Here is a 25324-nt window from a genome sequence, read left to right as displayed (position 1 = left end):
TGGCCACCTCAGTTACGCATGAGGTCAAGTCAGTGCTGGTAATATTGTGATAGATGGATCAGTGCTGTTCCCAGCCCCCATCTGAGTTGAGGAGTAGAGGCAATATTTATGTAACCTTATTGTTGCTATTATCCGACTAATATGATATTCCCTAATCCTCATCTTGTCTCATACTTTATACATGCGTGGCATTAAATATATATTTGTTAATGCGGTTAGTAGTTAATTTATATAAAGCAAATAAAATGTTAGATTTTCTGGTACTTTAATATTAATATCCCTGCTTAATTGGGAAAGATTAATATCTTGTAAATAGATGTCAGCCATTTGAAGGAATGCTTTACTTGGCTTTTGGAGCATGACACAAGCTTGTGCCAAGACAACATTTCCATTTAGGGATAGACTTTCACCCTAGTAAGCGCTTAGCAGGACAGGATAGGAGTTTCTGCTCAGGATATGAAGTGTTGTAGGAAGAGTCACTAAGAAATAAGATGACTTTGAGCTTTAAGCTACTAGTTAGGGACAATATCAAATAAACCTGGCATGGCCGAAGTCAGTCTTCCTGAGCAAGAGTGGCTTATTTTCTGAGTATCTTTAACACTGCTGCTTAAATTACTCCTTTGTAGGTTATTATTGATTATACCTCCAGGCCACTGCATATTATAATCTAGTGCACAGTGATCAGACACAATTCCTGCAAACACATCGTGAGTGTAAATTCCACCCGTCACTGGTGAAGTCATACTTTGTATTGTCAGCACCAGGGCACCATAGTTTGACTGATCTCCACCTCCAGGCCTTTGCAATTAGCATTGTAGGAGTATGTGCAACATGTTGTTTAAATCTGTTATCCTGACACAGGGATCCAGATGGATATTCTAGGTAATGATTTCCATTTATATAACACCACCCACTCTCGGAATGACAGGTGTCTCTCCCCCTTTTTATTTTATGGTCAGGCATAATTCACAAGCTGGAACGTAAAAATCTATTAAGAGTAGTGATATGTGCTTGCAGGCAAGTAGGAGAAAGGCTCTTGAGAGAGGAGGGGGGAAGAGGGGCCAGTGGGCTGGAGACGTGTGCTGACGTGCAGTGTTCGCACTGTACATAATGGACATCATGTGGGCAGGTTAAATGGATTTCAGTTTCAAAGCACAACTTCTATAGCAGTGCTGAAATTGAGGCCCGTAAATCCGTCTCCCGATGTGTAGAACATGCTTGTCACACCAAGTTCTTTACTTTACACTTTGTTATATTCATTTCGTGCCAGCACTTTCAGGAATACTGCACAGTAATAAAACAAAACAACACTTATTTAGGTGTATAATGATGGAGCTTATTGCCCTAATTTATGAATAGCCATGAAGTGCTAATTCTTATTTCTGCTATTAAAATATTACTAAATATACATTTGTGTTCTTCCCAGAAAATTTTGGCAGCCGGGTGGGGACAGTTGTAATACTTTGCAATAATAATGAAAAATGTTGGAGGTTACTGCCAACACCTCGCCAGGACTGGTCAGACTAGTGGTCAGTGGTCACACACACTGCTGGCTGTAGTGCTTACATAGTGCCTGTTCTAACAGGAGAAACAATGGTTTATTGTATTAAAATAGGTCTCTGTTGTGCTCCAAGAGCCGAGTGGAAAGTAAAACAGCCGGGTGGAGCACTTGGGGAAATAGGTGCTGGGGAGAGCACTGCACCTGTTGGTGCTATCTTCCAGTACAGTACATTTATGTACACATATAGAGGGGACACTGCTGGCAGAGTAGCCATGCAGAATTACAGACCATATACTAAGTTATATTCTTTTATAATGGGTATATGCACTGGGACATTACATTGACATCTTACATGTACCATTTTGCCTTTTATACATTACTTTTCTGTCCAATTTTACTTTTCATTTAAAGCCTAGGCTAAAAGTAGTCTATCGGTTCACTAGTGACATCACTGAGACATAAGGCACACTGGTTTCTAGTGAATTGGTAGACTTCTTATTGATTTGTTTCAGGAAGCAAAAAATAGCTGCTCTCCTATGATTGCTAAACTTAAATGTTCTACAGTACTAAGCTATATTTCCACATATCCAAGCAGGTAGACAAATCCAAAGTAAAGACAACTCCTAAAATTTTGGTGTACAATAGTTATCTTTAAACGGCTATTACTCTTTAAAATGACATGACGACACTTAAATTTGTCTGCCAGGTCCCTTTAATATGTTCTCCTGTACTGACCTATGCTCACTGCTAATAGAGAAACCTAGAGGTTAACACTATCCAGCACGTTCCCAGCAGTGGCAATCTCTGGTTAACGGAGTTAAGCTTCTAATCCGCCTCTCACGAGGACCCAACAGGCCATGTAGCTTTGTGAATTGTAATAAAGCAGTGCTCATTAGGATCTTATTAGAGGTTTGTCACAAAGTTCAGCTTGATGCTTTCCAGGAAGAGATGGACTTTTTAAAACCCTGCAGTGGTTTTAATTAGTCGTTTTATTTTTTGTTTTTGTCGGCTGTAACACCTCCTAGATGCAAATAAACCATTTACCAGTTATATCAGTATATATAGTTAAGCTGGGACCCAAGTTATGTTCGGGTGGCAAGTTAGTGAACCATGGCTTCTTTTTGAATAATGCATTATTTTTTTGCTTACTTTAAAGAGGATTCCATGAAGTAAATACAAAAAGCCATTGATTAATTTTTGTTATAAACCTCCTAATTAGTAGAACTGCAGAACTCCCTTTATTGGAATCCCTGCTGCCTCCTCCCAGAATCACAATGCCCAAAGCTTGTGAATGGGAATGCTGTTGTTGTGCTAGTTTGATATGGGTGGGGGATTATAGGACAAATATTTAAATTTCCTTTGGAAGCCATTAATGTTATGTATAAAAAAGACATATAGTTGTTTTTAAATTGGAACTATTGGAAAATTAAACATATACTAGATATTAAAATATGAAGAACAATTTAATTGGTTGATGGCTTACGGCAGGTTTGTGGGACCTGCCTGTACAATATGTCTTATTTCTGAGAGCAAACTCCTAAGGTGAGTCCCTCTACTCTGCAGGCTATCATCTTGCTCTTTTAGAACTCTTTTGTAATAGTCTGGAAGTGAGGTCCCAAATCTCCAGGTATACTTTTTACCCTTTTATGCACAGATTAAAACAATTATTGATAGTACAATGTTACCATTAAATCGTTTGTTGACCTGCTATCTCCTCCATTGTTTTGATATATAACGCACAAGTTAATCTGATATATGCACAAACTAAATAAAGCAAATAATATGGGGGGGGGGGAAGGGGGGATAAATTAGCTGCTGGTACAGTCAGCGGAGATGCATCGCCTCAATGTGTTGGCTAGCAGTGTACGCAGCTGGACATCGAGGTGATGTCCATCAGTACTTCGCTACTAATTGAATTCCCACATCTGTATAAACAGTGACTCGAGTGTTCATTAGGAATACTTGTGTATTATAAAGAATAATGTATCTCCTGCTGGTGATTGATAATATCATTATAATTCAAAGTAGTAATACATGATCCCATATATTATTTATCCCACTCCTGGATAGTTTTGCTTTGTCTTGTTTATGTTGGAAAAGAGGCGTCTAAGAGGAGATATGATTGCTATGTACAAATATATTAAGGGTCAATACAGAGAACTTTCTTGGGAACTTTTTACCCCAAGGGCTATACACAGGACATGTGGTCACCCCCTACGGTTAGAGGAGAGGAAATTTTACAACCAGCAAAGGAAGGGGTTCTTTACAGTAAGGGCAGTCAAGATATGGAATTTATTGCCAGGGAAGGTTGTGATGGCAGATTCAATAGATATGTTAGGAAAGGGTTAGACAAATTTTTTTTTCAACCTCACCAACTATGTTACTATATCTTAAACTACTATTTTGTAATAAGGAATAGAACTGTGATCAGTAATTGATGAAATAAGCACTTTTTGTACACCAAAACTGAAATCTCTTTTTCTTGAAGGATTTTATTACAAATGATGTGTGGTAACAGCCAATATCTTATTCCAGTACTAGCTTAATGGACATTCTCACCAAATATGAAATTTGACGCCTATATCTGAGAAATCAAGGTAGCTTATAAAGGGCATCTGATCTGTTGCACCTTGCAAGAAATGTATAGTTGTTCACTTGATTATTGCTAAGAGAACACTAGTGTGAGGTAGTAAAAATCATTCTCTTCTTGATTTGATTAAGTCGATTTCCTAGAATTTACTGGGACAGGGGAGCCTATACTCAGAGGGAGAGTTACGTGTTCAGCAATATCAGACATTTCCAGCTCATTAAATCAGGAAACATTTGCTTCACTTTTAAATTGAGAGATAAGGTAGGAGATGTTCTTGATAAATTGCAATGGTCATATCATGCTTTAATACCACCATTTCTTTTTGTTTTAATGTGATGTACAGTAAAGGATCTATTATCCAAAATGTTTGACGCAAGGGGGTTTCAGTTTTAGGCGATGTCTTATAATTTGGCAGAGTATTTTTAAAAATACCTCTAGTCTTTCCACACACTGCACTTGACATCCACCTTGTCACTAAATTGTTTAGCTATGCCCCTCATAGTGGGAGGAGACACTTGAGGATCATTTATAACCAAGCATGGTGGCCCAGTGGTTAGCATTGCTGCTCCATGATGTTCGCTTGGACTTTTCTGAATACAGGACTTCTGGATAAAGGCTTCCATACCTGAGAAAAACAAATATGAATTAGGGGTTGTGCACACAAGTATAATTCAATTTTGCCCCTCTTGCATTCTGTGTTAGCTGAGCTAAGAGCAGAGGTAAGTACACAAGTCTTACCAAGCTCTACCCCCCCATTGCCCCCCAGATGTTCTTTCATCTGAGTGAACGTTCATCAACCCCCATTCATCTGTCTTAAAATTGAACGCAGGAGAGATGGGATTGGCTAACGCTGACATAGGTTTAACAATGGTTTAAATGGTGGAGTTCTGTGTTAATTAGGAAAACTTTAATGGATTATAAGAAAAAATACCCTTCCCATCATAATTCATTACATATGGTCAATGCCAACTCATTTTCTTGGTGCTTTGTGTTTTCTTGGTGCTGAAAATATGCTCCTGCATTTGGTTTGTAATTTATATGGTCAGTCACAGGAGTGTATACGAGTGTGTAAACCAAACATCCCTGTTTTCTGCTAAAACCAGGAAAGGGATCAACCCACAGTTTGGTCTATTGTACACTGACGGATACCTGAATGACGAAAGAGTTTTTCTACCTCTCTGTTACACTTGATGTGACATCACCTCCTTAGTATATGTTAGCAGCTACGTCTCATAACTGACATTCATTCTTTTAGTTTGATATTTTAGGGTGTTTAAGTTGGTAAGGAATTGTTTCAAAATCTTTGGTGAAGTGCCATGGTTATAAATAAACAAGTTATGGATATTATTATTACAAATTCATAATACATCAGCATATAAGGCAGCATCTGTGCACAAAGTAAGACGTACATATAGGACATTATAACAATAACCTATGTCTAATATTTAGACAATAACCTATGTCTAATATTTAGACAATATAAGCTGTATAAGCTGTGCATTTGTAAGTGGGAAGTTCTGACAGATCAGATGAAATAACTTGTCGTTTAGTTAGGGTATATGCTTGTTGAGTTTCAGAAGAAGCATTTAAGGGCTTGGTTTGTCTTTTTCGCTTGTGGAAGTGAGTTCCGGAAAATAGAAGTAGGTAGCGTGAGACAAATCCTGTAGGCGCCAGTGATGAGAGAGAACAATATAAGGGGATACTATCCTTGAAATATGCTTATAAATATATACCAGCATCATACGCTAGCTTTAGCTAGATGGAATAGCCTTTTATTATACAGACATAACACAGCATATCACCTATGACCTATGAACAACGAGGAGGCGTTTGTGTTGTACAATACTAGATGTGAAGAGGAGCATTATTGTAATGCTACAAATTTTAAACCTACAATTATTTTACGTCATCTGTTCTTTTCACATCAAGTGGTTTTGTCTCTCATCTCGGTTGCAGCATCAATTAAGATTGGGGACTTTTCTGGGTGTATGGGGGACACCTTTTATGATGCTGTGCCCAGCATCCGTCGAGCTCCAGCTAACCACTGTGCACTGTAAAATCTATACCTCTACAATGCATTCATAATGTGTTTGTTATATTTGTATTTCCCCCAACTTGGAATTTCTGAATTTACCAAAAGGTGTTTTAGAATAATGAATGCTTTTAACCTGGGTACCCTCCTACCCTTGTAAAACTTGATGATTATTTAATAAAAGAAAGAAATTGCTTTCAATATAGACTCAACGCATACCACATTTTTTGTAGAGCAAACAAAGGAGATAATGCTGGTATCACCACTGACTCGTTAGCTGTTATGGAGAGACAATTTATATATAATTAGAATTAGTTGTTTTTAGGCCTTTTAAAGGACGATTATGAAACATAAGTTTAAGTGATTGTAAGAATATAAGCAATTTGAAATTGTTTATAATATAATTATAATTACAGATAAAGTTATTTACTGTCACCGCTCCCCCCTCGCTCCCCCCTCGCTCCCCCCTCGCTCCCCCCTCTCCTGTATATGTGAATGTAAACAATACATTTTTCATGTTTTTGTTTTGCAGATCCCCTGGCGATGGGTCCCCAGAAAGCTCTGGAAACCATTGGGGCCAACCTGCAGAAACAATATGAAAATTGGCAGCCACGGGTGAGTTTTATATAACTGCAGTCACTGGATCTTGATTCAAATCTACACTGGTCCAAAATCTTCAAATTCAACATTATAAGTAAGGAACACATCCAACTAAGCATTACCATTGTGAATACTTTGAATATTTAGATCAAGTTCATTTTTGTTTAAAGGGACACAAAAATGAAAACTTACAACCGTATACAAATTTAAAATGCCTCCTGTAATATTTACAACATATCGGTAAACATTTGCGCATACCCTGATGGAAGTTACGGTTGTACCATTACAAGACATTTTGTTCAGTTACCTGTACATAAGTACTGGAAGTTTCCCCTGCAGTATCCTTCTTGGCAGGAAGTCTGATATGCGTCGGAACAACGTCTCCTCCCATTATTGAAACATTTTTCAAATGTCTTGAAGAGTTGCACACATAGATGTGCTCTGTGGCACAGTGGTTAACATTGCTGCCTCACAGAACAGGGGTCATGGGTTTGATTCTGACCAGGGCCCTATATTTGTGCAACGTGTTTCTCAAGGTGCAACATTTTCATTCCACATTCCAAAGACATACTGGTAGGTTAATAGACTCCTGGTAGAATTAACCCTAGTGTGTGTCCCGGTGGCAGGGAATATATATTGTAGGCTCCACTGGGGCAGAGAATGATGTTGAATAATTAAATATTCTCCATTAAGTGCTTCATAATATGTAGGCGCAATATAAATAACTGTTAATAAATAAATGTACTTGCTCACATTCAAACACTATATATTGTCATTGTGTGTGTGTGTTCAGGCTTCTTGTATTCTTTATCTCACCCTCCTTACTTTTTACTGCTGCATCCGTTTCAGAATAATAACTTCATGTCGGTGAAAGCAGCGTGCCGCTGTTCTGCAGTCCCAAAACCCAATATAATTGAATGTACTGCCTATCCAGCCATCTCTGTCAAATATGAATGTAAACTCATCCCAATGTCAAACAAAATAAAAGTGTAATACAATTAGTAGGTGTGAGGCTTGGGTGAGAGATGTAGCAGTCATTCAGAATCTACTGCTGGCAGCAGCTCTCTTCTGTTCTATGTGACAAAGCCCCTTTTAAAAGCAATTAGTGGATGCTGGCAAGTACTCTGCGAAAGGCTTTGCATCAAGAGCCACTAATATGATCAATGTTCTGTGTACTGTACCTTATCATAGTTCACATACAAAACATGTCATTTTTCTGCTACACAAAGGAATATTCCTGAGCACTTTGTAGAATTGTGGGATTGGGTAATGGCATTTGCCCTTTAGAAACATGCGGTGGTTCAGCTTTCCAGCATTGGTAACAGTTTTATTTTTTTGCCAATCTCGGGGGCAGATTCAGTTAAACGTGAGGTCCTATTCAAGTCTTGTGTTATGTGCTCCTGCACATATATCTAGATATTATAGCACATGTAACTTTGATTATTTTTGCTTACACCTCTACAAGGTGCTCAGTGAATGTCGGAGGAGGCATTTGGTGATTATGTCTGTGTATGTGACATTCCCACCATGTAGCAACGGTTTACGTTTTTAAGTGCATATGTTATCTTAAAAATGTATTATTACTTATTATGAGATACAATTAAATGTTTATTTTATGAGTACAGCTCATGTGTCCATCCCATACACTAATACACCAACCTATTAACTAGAGATTAGTGACATTTTTAAAACCATTCCTCAGAATATTTGCCTCATCCTGCCTTTGGCTGCAAAATTTTGCATGTTCCCAGTCCTTCCTCCAACCACACCACGTGGCAAAATGAATTGTTCATCGTTTCCCCCCCATCTCTGTTCATCTCTGGTCATAGACTATAAATTCTAGAAAATGCTAATTTATAGTATAGCGAGGAACAGCGAAGGAAAAGCATAACTGGAACTATCTGCCTAGCTTCCTAAGTGATTTATATTGAAATTTTGTAGGCATTTTTTTTGGTGCTGTTAATGCCCTATCATTATTTTCATGACTATTTGACCACTTTTTGCCATTTTTCTTTTGTGGCATGTAGAAATTTGACGAATATACATTTACATACATTTATTTGGCAGATGTTAAACTTAAAGGATGGATACACCTTCAGATGATTTCTAATTTATTGGCTTGTTTTATGGCTTCCAGCAATTTTGCTAAATATGATGCTTTATCTTTATGGCTTACTTCTGTGCTTTTTATCCATGTATTTATGTAATCGGGCAGAGTTAATTCTTTGTTGTTTTAGGATATAACACAAACCTGCTCTCTGGCACAGCAGAACTGTGTCATATCCAAGGGCAAGAAAAAAATAACTGTGCCTTTATAATATTAATGTATGTCTAAAAAGCACAGAGTAAAGCTAGAAAAATATTTTGTAAAAGTTGCAGAAAAGTATAAACAAACTAATAAATGAAAGCCTTCTGAAGATGGAAAATTCTTGTAACTGCCATATCAGAGCACTATTCTTTTGAGTTCAATATTCTTTTACATGAATCACTAAGCATAATCTCTGCAGGTGCTTTGCAATCCTGTGACCTCACATTGCTAATACACCATGGGGTCATTCTGTTTGTCTCTATGGCCCCAGGACACAACAGGAGCCTTCTGATCCTCAGTTTCACACGTTATTCAATTGCTCCCTTAGATTCTTTTATTAGCAGATGATATCTCGGTGAGGCTGAGACAGATATGCCCATGGCAAGGAGTGGGTTAAGCAGAAAGTCCAGTTCTGCTGTTCTTCTGATCATTCAGGAAGGGACAGCATTGCAAAGCAAATCACGTACATGTTTATTGCACTCCACAGTGCTTTCAAGTTTTGCTTTGGGTTTTTTTCTGCAATAATAACCTGAACATGATGTGCCAACTGCAATAAACCAATACAAGCTTTATTGAGATTTCCCAGACTGTTTTCATGTAAATGCTTGAACTCACAATTGGGATGCTTACTATAGAAGGGACTGGTGAAATTTATGGGAAAGGCGTTGATCATCTTGTGGAGTGAAGTGTCCCAGTTACTGCAGCAGTCTATAGAGTGATACACCCGAGTTTTCATCTCTCTCAGTACAGCACAATATAGTAGCCTTTATGTCTAGAGTGTTTTGTGAGATGTTGCTTAGCAATACACACAAATGTGCATTGCTGTTCAGTATTAATGCTGCAAGCCCTTTGAACTGGATAAAGGAGTATGAAAAGGTTCAGACACACCCATGGTAAAGCTACATATGTTTGTGGATTCACTGCACACAATAGATACATAACATTGATGGGTTGTGATCTTGTTTCATTGTATTAAAGAGCTTTGTTCTCTAGCACTGCAGACATGGCGCAAGTGCTATGTTTTAGAACACCTGTTGCACAGACGCTATTGTGTGTACAGGACCTATATTCATGTGAATGCAGCCTATAAAAGCACTAGGAACCAGTGACTTCACTGAGAAATGTTTGTATGGGATTCATAAAGGAAATAAAAATAACTAGGATTTGATTTATTTTATGACAGTGATGTTACATGGATCACTGTCATGGCTACAGTCAGATGGCAATTTTTCACATCATTTAAGAACAATGCCTTTAGTGCAAAATTGACACTAAACCATAGGAACAAATTCTCTTTTTTTATTTTTCTGTGTTGTTGGACGGGCGTACAAAGGTGACTTTGCAGGATGCAAATGTAAGCGTTCATGTACATACGGTAGTTACCCTGTGCAGAAAATCTTTATTTACTTGAAAGGGAAGCATGGCTCGTGGCATGGCTGCCTATTGTTGGCTCATCTGATCTGTGTCGTCCTTCCCTTAGTCCCTTAAAATTTAAATGTGAGATTGTACTTTGAGATTGCTTACTATTTGTTTGCTTATGCATGTCTTTCTGGCATTCTTCTGTGATTTTCAGTCATGTTTTTAGATCAACAGATAGAGGTGTTTATTTGTTTGCCTTTTTTATTTATTTTTTTCCCCATCAATAATTTTTACTGACATTTTTCAAGAGTGTATGGTGGGTACAGAAAGGGAAAACACAAGGGGGAACCCCCGGGCACTCAGGTAAAACAACACATTCATATCACTAATGTACATACGAAGGGAGACAGCAGTACACACTGTGTAAGCAACCTAGGAAATAGCTGTGGTATAACAGGAGTATTAAATTCAATAAGGGCCACTTGAGAGGGTGAGGGTGAGGAAGGGGGGGCACTTTGTGGCACGCCTGGACCATCAGTAACGTTTACTTCATGCCACCTAAACGATCTCATAATGGGGGCCGATGCAGGTGTGGAGTAGGGCATGTCTGTTTGTCTTCATTTCAACACTATATTGAATCTTTGAGATGACTTGAGTTATGGTGGGGGGAAGGGAGGGTCTATAACCGCTATTTTTTTGCCCTTTTATACAGCACAAAGCTGCTTACTACTGATAGCTAGCTTCAGTGAAAAACACAATATATGAAGACATGGCAAAAATGCTCCAAAGGAAGTCAGGAAGATAAAGCAATGTATATAAGGTTGTATATAAGTTCACGTGCAAACCAATAAATGAGTCTTCTGGAATATGAAAAGCCACGTGCGACATGTTGTATCTTACTAGTCCCCATGTTCCAGCAATACCTGTATACAGCCAGTGGTATCATTGGGTCATGGAATCAATAGTTTGTGTAGGAATAGGTGTTTTGCTCTTTTAGTTTTCTCTACTATGCAGAGGACGGGTGCAGTCGGCTTCATACCACCTTAACTCACCCCTGAACTGGCCTTGTACTTTTGTCAGCATAACTATTGAATTAGCCTTTATTTGTCTATTACAGGGGTTCTTAATGTATGGATCAAATCCACACACACTTTGCATTGGATACAAATGTGTCTATAGAGCACTAAATGTGATAATTGAGCCAGAGCAAGAACTGTGCACCATTGTCCTGCATCTCCCACAACTCCCAGGGACATTTTCTGTAACTTAGCTTGTACCACCTGGTAAGACATTTATAATTACACACTGGGATCTTGGAATTTGGAAATAAATGTATTTTCTAAAATGCATAGCTGCTGTTTGTAAACAATTGGAACCCAAAATCTGGACTGTACTAGCATGCGCTAAACTAATTATTAAATTGACGTTGGTCAGGGATTTGTGGCTCAAGATCAATTGATCTAACCACCTATGTGATATTGGTGTGAGAATAAAACCAGCAATGTATTCATTGTAACTCATATAGGTATCTACTAATTCTCTTACTAGCCACATAGAACAGGGATGACGAAACAGTAGGTGAATAAAGGGGGCTCCAAGAGGTGAAAGCTGTCCCCTAAGATTTTTTGGCCGTCCAGTTCTCTGTCTAGAAAATTATTTGACTTTTGAGAGCATAAAGTTTAGCACAACAACATTATACAAACCGGATTTGGGGAGAGAGGAGACAGGGTGAAGGGGAGATGGGAGATAAAAGGAAACGGGGAGGGGAAAAAGAGTATCATGGAGTAGGCATTAGGTTCTGTTTTAGATGATAATGGAAGAACTTATTGATCTCTCTTCCATTTCGAGAAGAAGATAGGGGTAGAGCCTGAGTGTGCGATGGTTGGGTTCTCTGTAGGGTGGAGCGATATTTGCTTACTCTAAAGAGCCTGGGGGCCACTTCTTGATGTCTGATCTATCATTGAGGTAGTAAGTGATAATTTCAGTGCATGTGACATGCCAGATATGGTTTTTGACTGCTGGAAGAAGCAATAACATTATTTTAAATACAGACAACAGTAAATTAATTCAAAGAAGCACTGTTTTATTGATGAAAACCTGAACTTTTTCTCATGAAATTGATTCATAGATGTAATTTGGGTTGTGGCTGAACCAAGGCTTCGAACCCCTGGTGTATCTAATGCTGTACATTCCTGTAACGTTGGCCCTGTGTGAATTCATGACAATATTGACAGTGTGTCAGCATGCTCCATTGTTGTTACATTAAGGTAAAATGTGACACACAATGTATATTTACTGTTAATGGTTTAAACTCTCTCTACCATTTCCCACCCATCACCTTTTCTTCTTCTGTATAGCTATTTGTGCCCCCCCCCCCCCCCCACTTCTTTCTCTGCTTCTTCCTTGCTCCCCCTCCCCCATGTTTTGCTTGTGGTTATTCCTTCTTGTACACTGTATGACATACTGTAAATGAGCGTTTGTAGCCAGCGGCTCCCAAGTGTCAGCTGGGGCTGTTATCCTATAACTCAGAACTTGGTGCTCTCCTTACAGCGCAGCATATGCTGATTAAATTTGCATGAAATTGCTATGTTACAGCCTTCTGATTTTATATATTTATTTGGTCACTTATTTTATTTCCTGACCTTTCCAGAGGATTTATTTATGCTGGTGCCAGCACATTACAGGCTGTAAGATAGATTGTGGGGAGTCTCTGAGAGAGCCCAGCCAGACTGCAGGAGTTGCTGCTGGACACGGTTGTATTGTTTAGTACTATGTCACTTGAGCCTTGGATGCTTTTCCATTCTGTACCCATCAAGGAAAGGTCCAAGGAACTAATATCTTGGTCCATTATACATATTATATACCTTCTACAAGCATGGAAAAGTCATGTGATCTGAAAGGAATACGTGTTTACCATGTATGTAGTGGTGAAATTCCAGACTGTACATTCAGCTGCTTTATATGGCTTAGAGTTCCTTTATGCTGTTGATTTAGGGACCACGAAAGGTATAACACTTTTTTTAGTCTTAAAATTAATTTCTACTAAAAGGGTGTTGCTATAAGGCAAAACATTGCTTTACATACTTGCATGTGAATTAGTCAGTCTATAAAAAGCGTTTCCTAAGAGACTGAAAAGCGGTCCCACTCACTCTGCAATGCAGCATGATGCAAGAGAGAGAAGCTCCAACTTCAGCAGCTATTTTAAGATTTCAAGCATTACTAAACACATTGCATGCAGGACAATTTTAACTAGGTAAATATGGTGCCTATTATAGGCCTCGCTCATTGATACACAGGCTATGATATAAGGAATGTATAATAAAGGCTTTACTAGCTCTTTATCTCTCTTATTAATGCAAGTCCAGATTAGGAATCATTGGTCTAGACATAAACAATTCTTGAAATCTCCCAAAATCTTAAATTGTTTAGGTGCATTCGGTACCTTACTTGGATGTCTAGGCTTTTGACCGTTTTTTTTGTTGATAATGGTGGATAAACATTTCCTTGTTTTCTTAAAGAATGTTCTGTGGGTTCCTAGATTTGCTTGTATGACTTCCCCCTCCCCTCCCAGCAACAACATCACGGTTCTATGTAACAAACTTTTGTGGTTATTGTACGGTTTGTTATATGGTAACATTTGTGTAGTATTTGATATATAATCGTTGGAGGCACCATTGTTTATTTTATTAGTGCGGTAGATCTGGCCATTTGCTCCAAGCATCACAAAGTTAGAACTTTCAGACTTGGCCACATATGTACAGACACCTTGGGGCATATTCAATTACGATTCAGGTCCGCGGTAACGCGCCGGAACGGCCCGCGAAGCTAATTCACGGTACCGCAATAACGTGGATTTTCGTTCGCAGCCCATAGGGTTGCGTACAAAAATCCGCGTTATTGCGATACCGTATTACCGGCAATAGTGCGCACTTTCCGCGGTAATGCGCGTTACCGCGGACCAGAACCCTAATTGAATATGCCCCTTAAGTTTAACTTGTTCTGTAGAATGCACATACAAGCAAATAAATTATGGTGTTAGTGTACTTTTAATTAGTTAAATGACCATGATCATATCCTTCTATGGGGGAAGGGATAAGTCCAGTTCCTTTCAGTTTCCAGAGAGAAAAAAAAAACAACAAAATTTTGGGTTTCTATATGGATTACCAGTAATGTCGATAATGGTTTATAGTTATTCAAACAATTCCCTATGAAACATTTGCCTGACTTTACTCAGCATGAATATGAGAGGCCAGAACAGTCTTGTCTCCCATTGTCATGGTGATTTATTTTAACCTATCATGTGTGTGTGTGTTTAGATGTGTGTGTGTATATATATGTATATATATATATATATATATATATATATATATATATATATATATATCTATATATATCTATATATCTATATATATCTATATATCTATATATATATATATATATATATATATATATATATATATATATATATATATATATTACACTTAAACATCACTTATAAATCTATTCATACGTTAAGTGTCTTTTATGGTGGGAGCAGTTTGTTGCACAGCTTTAAATATCTGAATACAGTTTTCATGTAACATTTGATACTGGTTATGACATGTAGGTATACTCTAGACAGATATACGGTACCGCTGATCCCTACTGCACTAAAATGTCATAACTGCTGGATGTTCACATTTTGATTGCATCCAAAATAATCACTTTTATTCATAAAGAACAATAGGAAAGTGGTAGCATTTTTTGTTTTATTTTGGTTAATAATATTTTGCAGTAACATAACTTTAAACTTGATAAACATTAAACTGTGATGTTGTTTCCGGTTAACTCTAGTTGAATATGGGGTGCATTAGATTCTACTGTAAACCTGCACTGCTGGATGTGTGGCAGACTATTAGGGCTAACTTAACCTAGGTACACACTACACGGTTTTCGTCCAATAATCGGCTCAATCAGCCAACATACCGCTCGTTCAAAAGTTGGGTCAGTGTGTGTAGTGACACAATGGTCGAAAGTCTGCCCAGATGGACGATTGTCGCTTCATTTGGTTGGTCGTACCGTTTAATATTTTTGTTCCAATCTCGTTTCCGTTGTGTAGTGTGTATAAACTTCCGACTGATGAGTACGAAATTGCAATCATTGCTCACGACAACATGGCTGTAAAAAGTCGCTAAAGGGAAGTCCGGTCTTCCCTTTATCTTCTAAAACAAGGCTAGTGTGTATGCAGTCCATGGACCGAGCGATCGGACCATATCGCATTTAAAATCGATCGGCATAAAAAGTTGGTGGAAAATTCTGTAGTGTGTACCCATCTTAACATGGGTGGTTTTATTCTTTCAAGAGATTAGTCTTTGTTTCCTGTGTGCTCTGACTTATAATTGCTGTGTAGTGCAGTGCTGCAATTTAATCATGTTACAAGAACTTCAGGCAATTAATCTCCTCCATAGAATTTAGTAGAGCAAGTGATTGTTTGCTCCTTGCAAAATATTTTAGTTGATTCTGGGCAGGAAACGCTCATTTGAAATGGAGAAGGCAGGAATATTGTTATTTTGTATGATCTACCTAATTATCTCTGTGTTTTCTTAAGATAATAATCTCATTGGATTTAATTGCAAAGACTAAAAATCAACTATGTAGCATTAGCGTAAGTATAGGTTAGTCCTGACTCCTTGGTCTTGGGCAGTACCTTTTATCCAAATGTTCTTGACACTAGTTATGTTAATGTGACTTGCAGTCTTTGAAACTGTTCTGGATGAAATGTTGAACTGCAAACCCATGTAATTATTTTGTCCAGAAACAAGCAGCATGGACATGGATGTTAGACAACACCTGGTATACAGTCATTGTTATTTCCAATTAAGTGGCCTTCAAAGCTTGCATGTTTTATTTTACATGACATTTACCTAGTACACATGACTGCATCAAAGTTTATATAGCCATTTATATGAACCCTGAAAAAACCTCCATATTAAAACTGTGACATAAATGTCCACATGATACTACTGGGTGTAAGACGAGTTATGTGCTCTGTAGAATTCCCAAAACAGGAAAGCTACGGACACTGTGGTTTGCAGACGCACTGAAATAGAATAGGAAATATCCAAAATAATTCAGTGCAGCACACGTTAAGCGCACATAAAAGCGCAAATATTTATGTTCTCATTTAGTAAAATAATTTTATTTTCACATCTGTTTAAATGCACTTATCAGTTTGTATGTAACCTAATATATACAAAAAACAAGATGAGAGAACCAAGCTTCCCCAAAAATTCTTATGAATTCCTCCTTATAAAAACACCAAAATGTCGGTGAGAAAGAGAGGAAAAAGAGGTGGAAGAAAAACCATTGGATGGAACTGATTCTAAATGGTTGTTTACTCTAAATGAAGTATGGAAAAGTAACAACATTGTTATGCCGGTTCCTATTTTTGATATGAGCAACTCACAGGCCTGTGAAATTAAGGTAAATCCGTTCGAAGGCAAGGATATTAGTACATTTTAATCTAATTTCTATTCCATTCATCAGAAAAGTCCTGCAATTCAATGTTTCTATAAATCTGCTCTGACAGATTTTAATAATCTTTGTTAGGGCGAACAAAAAAAGAAAGAGGTAAATACAGAAAAGGGAATCTTTCAAAAGAAGAATGGATAGCTCTAAAAACTCTTAAATCTGATAATCTATAACTATAAAACCGGCTGATAAAGGATGGGGGGGGTTGTAGTTTTAAATACCTCTGATTACGTTAAAGAAGCACTTAGACAACTAGAAGACTATACCATCTATAGGCCTCTAGATAAGGCGTCCAATTGTTTCAGGGATATGGTCTCGCACAACCAATTTGTCAAAAATGTTTAATTTTTATGTACATCTCATTGTCTCACTCAGATCTCATGGCACAATGCATATCATGAGATCCCTCAAAGATATTACATGGAAACTCACCTACTATTTTTTAGCTTTAGATGTATTACCTCTATAATCTAATATTCCTCACTACACAGGTGTGGAGACTATCAAAGAGTATCTGTGCTTGGAGAGGGGCTTCTCCATGAGACAATGATATTTTATTATCAATTCTATTACGTATATACTCTCACACAATTATTTTTTGTTCAATTCACGATTTTATTTACAGGTTGTCAGGTTGGCCATTGGCACTAAGTTCACTCCAAGCTATGCCAACCTTTATATGGGCCATCTTGAATGGAGGTATATATGGAATGGCTTCTTTGGGCCGAATTTGGTGTTCTATGGGCATTACATAGACAACCTGTTTATTATTTGGGAAGGAGATTTAGATTATATTCACCATTTTGTTACCCACCTTAATAACAATGCTTACAATCTCCACTTCACCTATACTTTCAGGGGGCAATCAGTGAATTTTTTGACTCTGACCCTCTCGGCCCAAGACTCATGTATTATTGCTTTGAACTACCAAAAATTGGTAGATTACAATAGTTATATGTTTCAATAGCAGGCACTATGGGCCATGGTTAAGAAATATACCAAAACGCCAACTTAATCGTTTAAAAATAAATTGTTCTTTGGATACCACCTTTCAAAAACGGGGTTCTGGAATGATGGGTGTATTTAAAGAAAGAGGGTATTCAAGTGATCTTGTAAATGACGGATATAATTATGCCAGATTTTTGGATCGAGGCTCTCTCCTAATCTCTACTCCGAAACCCAAGAGTTCAATAAAGGAAATGAGTAACACAAAATTTATATCAAAATACAATACTAAATCTGAACAGATCCAGAAAATTATTAACCCCTTTGTAAAGCAGGATCACATTTTATGTAGTGTTAGCCCTGAGAAATCCAATATTATTTTTCAAAAGAATAAAAATGAAAAAACAAAACATATTAGCTCCAAGTTTTTTTTAAAGAGCCAGGGGAACCTATTTTCTCCAAGGTATGCTCAGTTTTTTCGAAGATACCTAAGGGTAACTATAGATATAATAAAACATTGTACCGCCTGTAAACACATGAGCAATAAATGTGATCATGGTATTTCCCATATGTCAAAAGAAAGACTTGATATTACTGGTTTTTATACCTGCGATACAACATATACTATTTATGTGCTTCATTGTCCATGTGGACTCCAATATGTTAGTAGAACTAGTAGATCATTAAAAAGTCAGATTTACGGAACACAGGCTTAATGTTATAAATAAGTTTGCTTTCCATAGTATATCTAAATCTTTTATGCAGGTAAACAATGCAGACCCCACCAAACTTACTGTTAATGAACATATAAGACCAACAATAATAGGTGGAGAAGGGATTAAAACGTCTGTGTGAAAGGGAGACTTTTAGGATTTTCAAACTGCGGACGTTGCATCCTGAGGGACTAAATGAATCTCTTGAATTTACCTTTATATAATGTTTAAATTCTGTCATATGAATATTTGCTATAGCTTTTATATATATAATATTGATATACTGTATACCCCTGAATAATTTTGGAATGTTGGTAATTTTATTATTATTGGTCTTTACATGAGTTTTAGGTAGATAATTACTCATATTAACATTAGATTTAGAGCGGACACTGTGGCTCAGGAGGTTAGGTGAATGGTACTTCATGGGTGACAGTCAGAGTTTAATTCTCCCGGTGGGTATAATTTTTATTTTCGTTTACTTGACAAGGATATGGGTAATATTGCCTTATCTGTGAGGAGTTTGTATGTTCTCCCGTTTTTGCGTGGGTTTCCTCCGGGTGCTCCGGTTTCATCCCACACTCCAAAAAAAACATACTGGTAGGTTAATTGGCTGCTAACAAATTGACCCTAGTCTGTGTCTCTCTGTCTGGGTGTGTATGTTAGGGGAATTTAGACTGTAAGCTCCAATGGGGCAGGGACTGATGTGCATGAGTTCTCTGTACAGCGCTGCGGAATCAGTGGTGCTATATAAATAAATGGTGATGATAATGATATTGGGTGTTCTATAGATTTTGAAGGATTTTGTCGTGTTTTGTTTTTTTTTTAATCTTAGTTTATCGTTGCTATACTGCTCAATGGAGGATAATTTGACAATTGTTTAAGATATGGTTAAACTTTATGACAGGAGTTCCCTAATCAGTCACTTGATTTTAAGCCTTAGGAGAAAATTCTACTTGTTGGAACTTAGGAACAGTGATAATAACTAATAGCAGTGCTTTTCCTGTGACCTACTATCCATATATCACTATATACTGTGCGACATAAAGGAATTCTGAAGCACTTCCCACTCAATATTGACATTTGGATAAATTGAAGATATCATTGTAGTTTAGAAGTCATTGATTCCTTCTGCCCTCTGCTTGCGGATACGGAGTCAGTTGGGCTGGCCACCCAACCCAACATTGATCTACAATTTTTGTTTTATCATATCTACCTATTATTGATATTACAGCTTAAATAAACTAGGAGTCTGTTTTCCTTATGAAAATTGCTACTTTGTTGACTTATGGTTATCGGTTCCTATTTTTAGCAAATTGTTCTTACACAAATTATGCCTACATTATTATTACTATTATTGTTTTTATAAGGTTTAATTGTTATTGTATGTACAGTTTCTTATGTATAATTAATACATTTTGTAAAACCAGGAACTTATTCATATTCTTCTGCCATATTTATCTAACTATCCACTAGTATATTGTTTAAGGTACTGTATTAGTTAAACCAGACTCGCGTTGCTGTTGTTTTTTTGTATATATTTTCTATGTTGAAAGAGTTAGCACTTTTGTGGAACGTATTTTATGACATTTAGCGCCTAGGATTGTTGTTTGTTTTTGTATGTAACCTAAGACCTTTACGTTATGTTTAAATTAGATTAAACAGTTTAATCTATACAGATATAGAGGGGAAACTTAAAACAGCAAGTGCACTAGTAATAGTATGCCTGGAGATTATGCTTCCACGCAGTGCAAATTGTGCTTAAGATATTTCAGAATGATGATTTTTTGTTGGGTGAATATGAAGAACCAGGTTGAACAGCCTTTGTTGAGATAAAAAGATGTAATTAGTGGTGATAATATTGTTGGTGATGTTTATACCTAAGAAACCCACCAGAACATAGGGAAAATTTACACAGATAGTGTATTGGTTGGATTCAAACCCATGCCCCCCAGCACTGTGAGGCAGCAATGCTAAACACTGTGTTGCTCACTATACAACCCCAGCAATAGACATGGTAACACTACATGCAATAATATTCAGTTGAACCTATAAATTATTATTAAATTGCTACTCATATAGGGTTCGGCGTTCTTCCCCCTCCCCAGATCCTATAGGTTCCTATATGCCTGTGAAAGTCCACGTGAATGCCGGACCCTAGGTAAGTAGTATATATTATTTTAAGCTTTGAGTGGCCTTATTCCTTAAACAAAAAATACTTTGAAGAGTACAAGCGTCAAGTAAAGAAACAAAGGTAATTACTAGCAGACTTTACTACGTGCTACGTTTGTTTAGAAGTAAAGCTGCCAGCATGCTGCAATATTGCAGTCGATATTAGACAATTATCCCAACATTGTAGCACCTGTGAGCCAAAAATGATTGAGATGCCAATAACGATCCTATGAAAATAAATAGAATAATCATCTGCATGTGTGAAAATGCAGTCATAAAATGAATCTGTGTTCATTCATCTTCTCATCACACTCACTGGCTGCAATGAAGCCTGGAGTGATCCGACCGTTTTCCAAGAGCGGATATCATTGAATTTGGCCGCCCTTTGGCCAATTGTTTGGTACATGCTGGAATGCTTATAATGAAATCTCAAGAAGCAGGAAATGCAAATCTTCAAACTTGCTCTTTAAAATGCAAATGTCCTGCTTCAGTTGGGTTTTTACCTTGGTTACAAGTGGTAGATGTTTAAAAAAGTGACAAAAATGATCTATTATTGTGTACTTTACATGAAGACAAATGTTGATTAAGGGTTGAGAAATTAGCCATTTCTGTTTCTCAATGTCTTTTTTCCCCGAGTAGGTGTGTTATTGCCTAGCCATTTTAGTATATGAAACTACTTTACTGAGTATTGTCTTGTAAATCTGGTATTCTATGCCAACCACATACTTGCTCTCTATAAAGATTTGCTTGCTGTTTGTTTATAATTTTGGGGTTATTTCCATCATCAGCAACCAAATGTGTACTTAGATAATTCCCTAAAGAACAAACAATACAGTTGTAACATGGCACAAAGGATTCCTTATTGACAGCCTGTTTGGTTTATTACACCAATTCCAACTCTCATTTCCATGACTGTAATAAAATTAAGCAAAGCGAAGCAAGATAACCGTGCTGGAATGGCAGAGTGGTAGCTGACAGTCACATGGTCTGTTTTAGTGATGTAACTGTTGGATAAGGTAAACTGTTCCTACATCGGAGCAGCAATAGACAGCTGTTTTGTCCTTGCTGTTTACTTATTGTAGATTTCCTTTTGCGTTAAGTCATAAGGATGGATGTGAGAACACTCTGCTCTTTTGTGGTTAGGATGGTTGTCATTCTTGTAGTCTGCTGGGTGGCGCATGGGGACAAAAAGCTGCAAATGAAGGAGCTTGATTTATGCTGCAGTCACTTTTTTTTTTAAATTACTATTAACCCATTAGCAACCAGTAGTGTTTTGGATTTCAATACCCAGAAACATTTTTGCGGTTTCGTTCTACAGATTCCCAGGAATCCCAATTGTTTTACCAATGCAAATTTTATTACTAGGAAATGTCCTGGTGGTGACACACGATTTCAGTTATGTAATTTTGTACAACATATCTACAAAAACGTTACTAATAGGGCACTTTCCAATTATGCAGTAAGTTTTATATAATGTTACATTTATTATTTTGTTTCTCCACAGTGAGATGTAGTATTTTGAATATATTTTTGTTTACGTATTTTGACTAATGAGCAGTGCAACCCTTTTGATGATATCTATGCTGTTTTTAGGAGTAATTGTATTATTCCAGTGGTGACTGTCCAGATACTGGTGCATATTTTGATCGCTATATCACTGGCACAGCTGTGATAAGGAATGAGAAGGATCTTTTCACATTGGTTAGAAAATCTAGTAATTCTGTACACAAGCCACGTCAGGCTGATATTTAGCTATCTAATAGATTGACAAGGTGAACAGAGAGCAGGTAACCTTGTAGGAGTAGCACACCTGCTTGGTATAAATAACCTTTCAGAAATAGTTTTGGCTTGGTAGATAGGCATCGGCTAATACCAGTAAAAGACAACACTTTGTATATCCTGCGTTTGTGATTTCCGCTCTCATTCCTCTTAGTGACAGCTCTGTACAAACCTGTGCACTGCCTGTGACTTCTTTCTGTCCTTTTTCTTTTTTTAATTAAGTATTGAAGTGCCCACAGTACATCAAAGCAAGTGTGTATGTGACAGTTTATGAAGAGGGGCATGAATGCTTGCTGAACACCAGACCTAATTACTGGGTAACCTGTTACCCATCACTTCCCATTTTTCAGATTCATCTGTTTCAGCTTAGATGTGGGTGTATTGGTTATCCGTGCTTGTGCCTAGTGGGCTCACAAGAGCAAAGCTTTATGGTAGAGCATAGTCACGTGTTCTAAAGGGCTCTTAGAACATAGAGCCTGTAATTGTGTGTTGTGTTTGTACTCCAAATTGAATTGTGTTTATGGCTTTTAGCTTATATACTGATAAATCAGAGACACCATTAAAGATGTGGTACCTGTCCTAAAAGCAAGGCAACAAGATAAAAAAAATACCCAGAACTTTCTGACCGACGTTTTATCTCAATTGTACCTACAACTGAAGGTCCGATCAGGCTGACGATTCATGAATAAACACTGACACGATTTATCTGAAGATCTGTGCTCTTCATCTGGTCCTTTAGTCTTCAGAGAATTACAGGACAATATTCATTCATTATTGTTACATTGTCACACTGATTAAAACCGCCTTGTTATATCTATCCACATGTCCTAATGAATTTCGTTAGCTTCTGTGACTCTGAAACTAAACATTCTGCCTCAGAATGAACAAATGAATTATTCCTTCTACATCACTCTTTACATTGATTCACCGGGACATTCCTTGCTAGCATTGGCTGAAAAGAGCCCAACTCTGTAAACTCATACACACTACGTGATTGGTCGGAAAATATTAAACAGTACGACCAACCAAATGAAACGATGATCGAAACTTTAGGACGACTTTAGATCTTCGTGTTACTATGCACACTCACACAATTTCTGACCAAACGGTCGGATGTTGGCTGATTGGAGGTTTATTGTGGAATCATCGGGCCAGTGTGTACCTAGCCTTACTTGTAGGAACTTAATTTAATTTAGAATTGTGTTTGACACCACAATTTTCCTGCAATTCATTTCACTGTGATGTGCCACGTAGCCCTACGTTTGTTAGGAGCCTCATAGCCCTACTCTGTGCTGTTGGGGGCCTCGGCACTTTCCACTGTCTTACTCTTGGGGAGATTTCAGTTTCTAACAATGAGCCACTGGACATGACCTCGATGTGCGGCTGCACTCGTTATCGGATACTACAGTACCTAAACACCACAGATTTTTCCTCACATCCCCATATAGAGGAAAATCTGAGACAACGCCACAGAGTGCCTTTTGCGACTGTTCCAAAAGACACTCCATGGCACATCACAGGGAATTGAATTCCACCCTTAGGTGTAAATGTATGAAACCTAAAAAGGAAAAGGTGATTTTGCCATAGCAACAAATAAAATTCTAGCTATAATTTTCTAGGATTTGCTACATAAATGATAGCTAGAATCTGATTGGTTGCTATGGGCAACACTTCCACTGTTCCTTTTAGAAGGTTTGATACATTTACCCTTCAGTCTGTAGACTTATGCTTGTCTTTGTTGCCCTCTTCACATCATTACACTGCCCCTGTCATATGCAGTCCTGTCATTTGTGTAGACAGGTCACAGCCACAGCCTCCCACATGATCAGCACACTCATCTCCCAGAAATAGTCTGTGCTGCTGAAAACATTCAGATGATCTGATTGGCTTTTGATTGTTCTATCAGCACCAACTTCACAATTGGGGACGTAAGTGCTATGATACTATTCAAATGTACATTAAAATATAAACTGAGGGAAGATTAATTTAAACTGTTTAGTAATCCCATAGGTTCCTACTGCATAATAAAGTCTTCCCTCAATGTGACAGTCCCCTGTGGTAACACAATGATGTAATCAAGCTTATAAGGTCTATAGAATGCTGCATTTAATGGGTAGCACTAAATCTTTGGAATATTATTGGAACCAGATCTAGTTGCTAGGTTACAACACTGAAGTTTGACTGGATGTTAACCTACAGGTTCGGATCTAAATTTCTGGCATTTTCGTCATAGGAAATATGACTACCACCGAACCTACATTCCCTTTTGGTGCATTGTAGCTATGCAGGGTATAAAAAGTCATCCAGTAATTATGAAACCGTTAAAGTTGGGAAGTATGTGGAACAGCGATCTAGACAGCACAAAAAGCAACCTGAAAGGTCAGTGTGAAAAACAGTTGTTGTTTTTCTTTTCCTCCCTCTCCTGTGTCTATTCATCAACCCCTATAGTGTGATGAGGTGGTCCATTGTCTGACTGGGACATGAAGGGCCCATGCAACAGTCTGTGCGTGAAGCGTTGGCACAATGCTGATTGAGCATGTTCTATCGCTAGAGGGGGCGTGGTCAGCCAATGGAATACAGTTTATTTTTTTTATTTTAGCACTTGTTAATTATACAGACACCACTGTAGCTTCCCATTGCTGCGTCGCTTCTTCTACTTGACCACTATTTTTAAATTCCCCACTGCCAGCCTCAAGTCAGTGAGTAAGTCATCCCGTCGGCCAGGCAAGTGAGTAAGTCATCCCGTCGGCCAGGCAAGTGAGTAAGTCATCCCGTCGGCCAGGCAAGTGAGTAAGTCATCCCGTCGGCCAGGCAA

General features: G+C 37.8%; 1 protein-coding gene across 2 annotated transcripts in view; it reads left to right on the top strand.

Annotated features, from left to right (window-relative positions):
- Positions 1–25324, top strand: part of RPTOR (regulatory associated protein of MTOR complex 1) — a 208414-nt gene that overhangs the window by 50261 nt on the left and 132829 nt on the right. For both annotated transcript variants that reach the window (XM_075216914.1, XM_075216913.1), the window contains exon 3: positions 6656–6738. In XM_075216914.1, the coding sequence (XP_075073015.1) occupies positions 6656–6738 (83 nt within the window). The remainder of the gene's footprint in view (positions 1–6655; positions 6739–25324) is intronic.

Source organism: Mixophyes fleayi, chromosome 6 (assembly GCF_038048845.1).
Source record: "Mixophyes fleayi isolate aMixFle1 chromosome 6, aMixFle1.hap1, whole genome shotgun sequence".
Classification (NCBI taxonomy): Eukaryota; Metazoa; Chordata; class Amphibia; order Anura; family Limnodynastidae; genus Mixophyes; species Mixophyes fleayi.
Note: the sequence above shows the minus strand (reverse complement) of the source record. Positions and strands in the feature narration are given on the sequence as shown.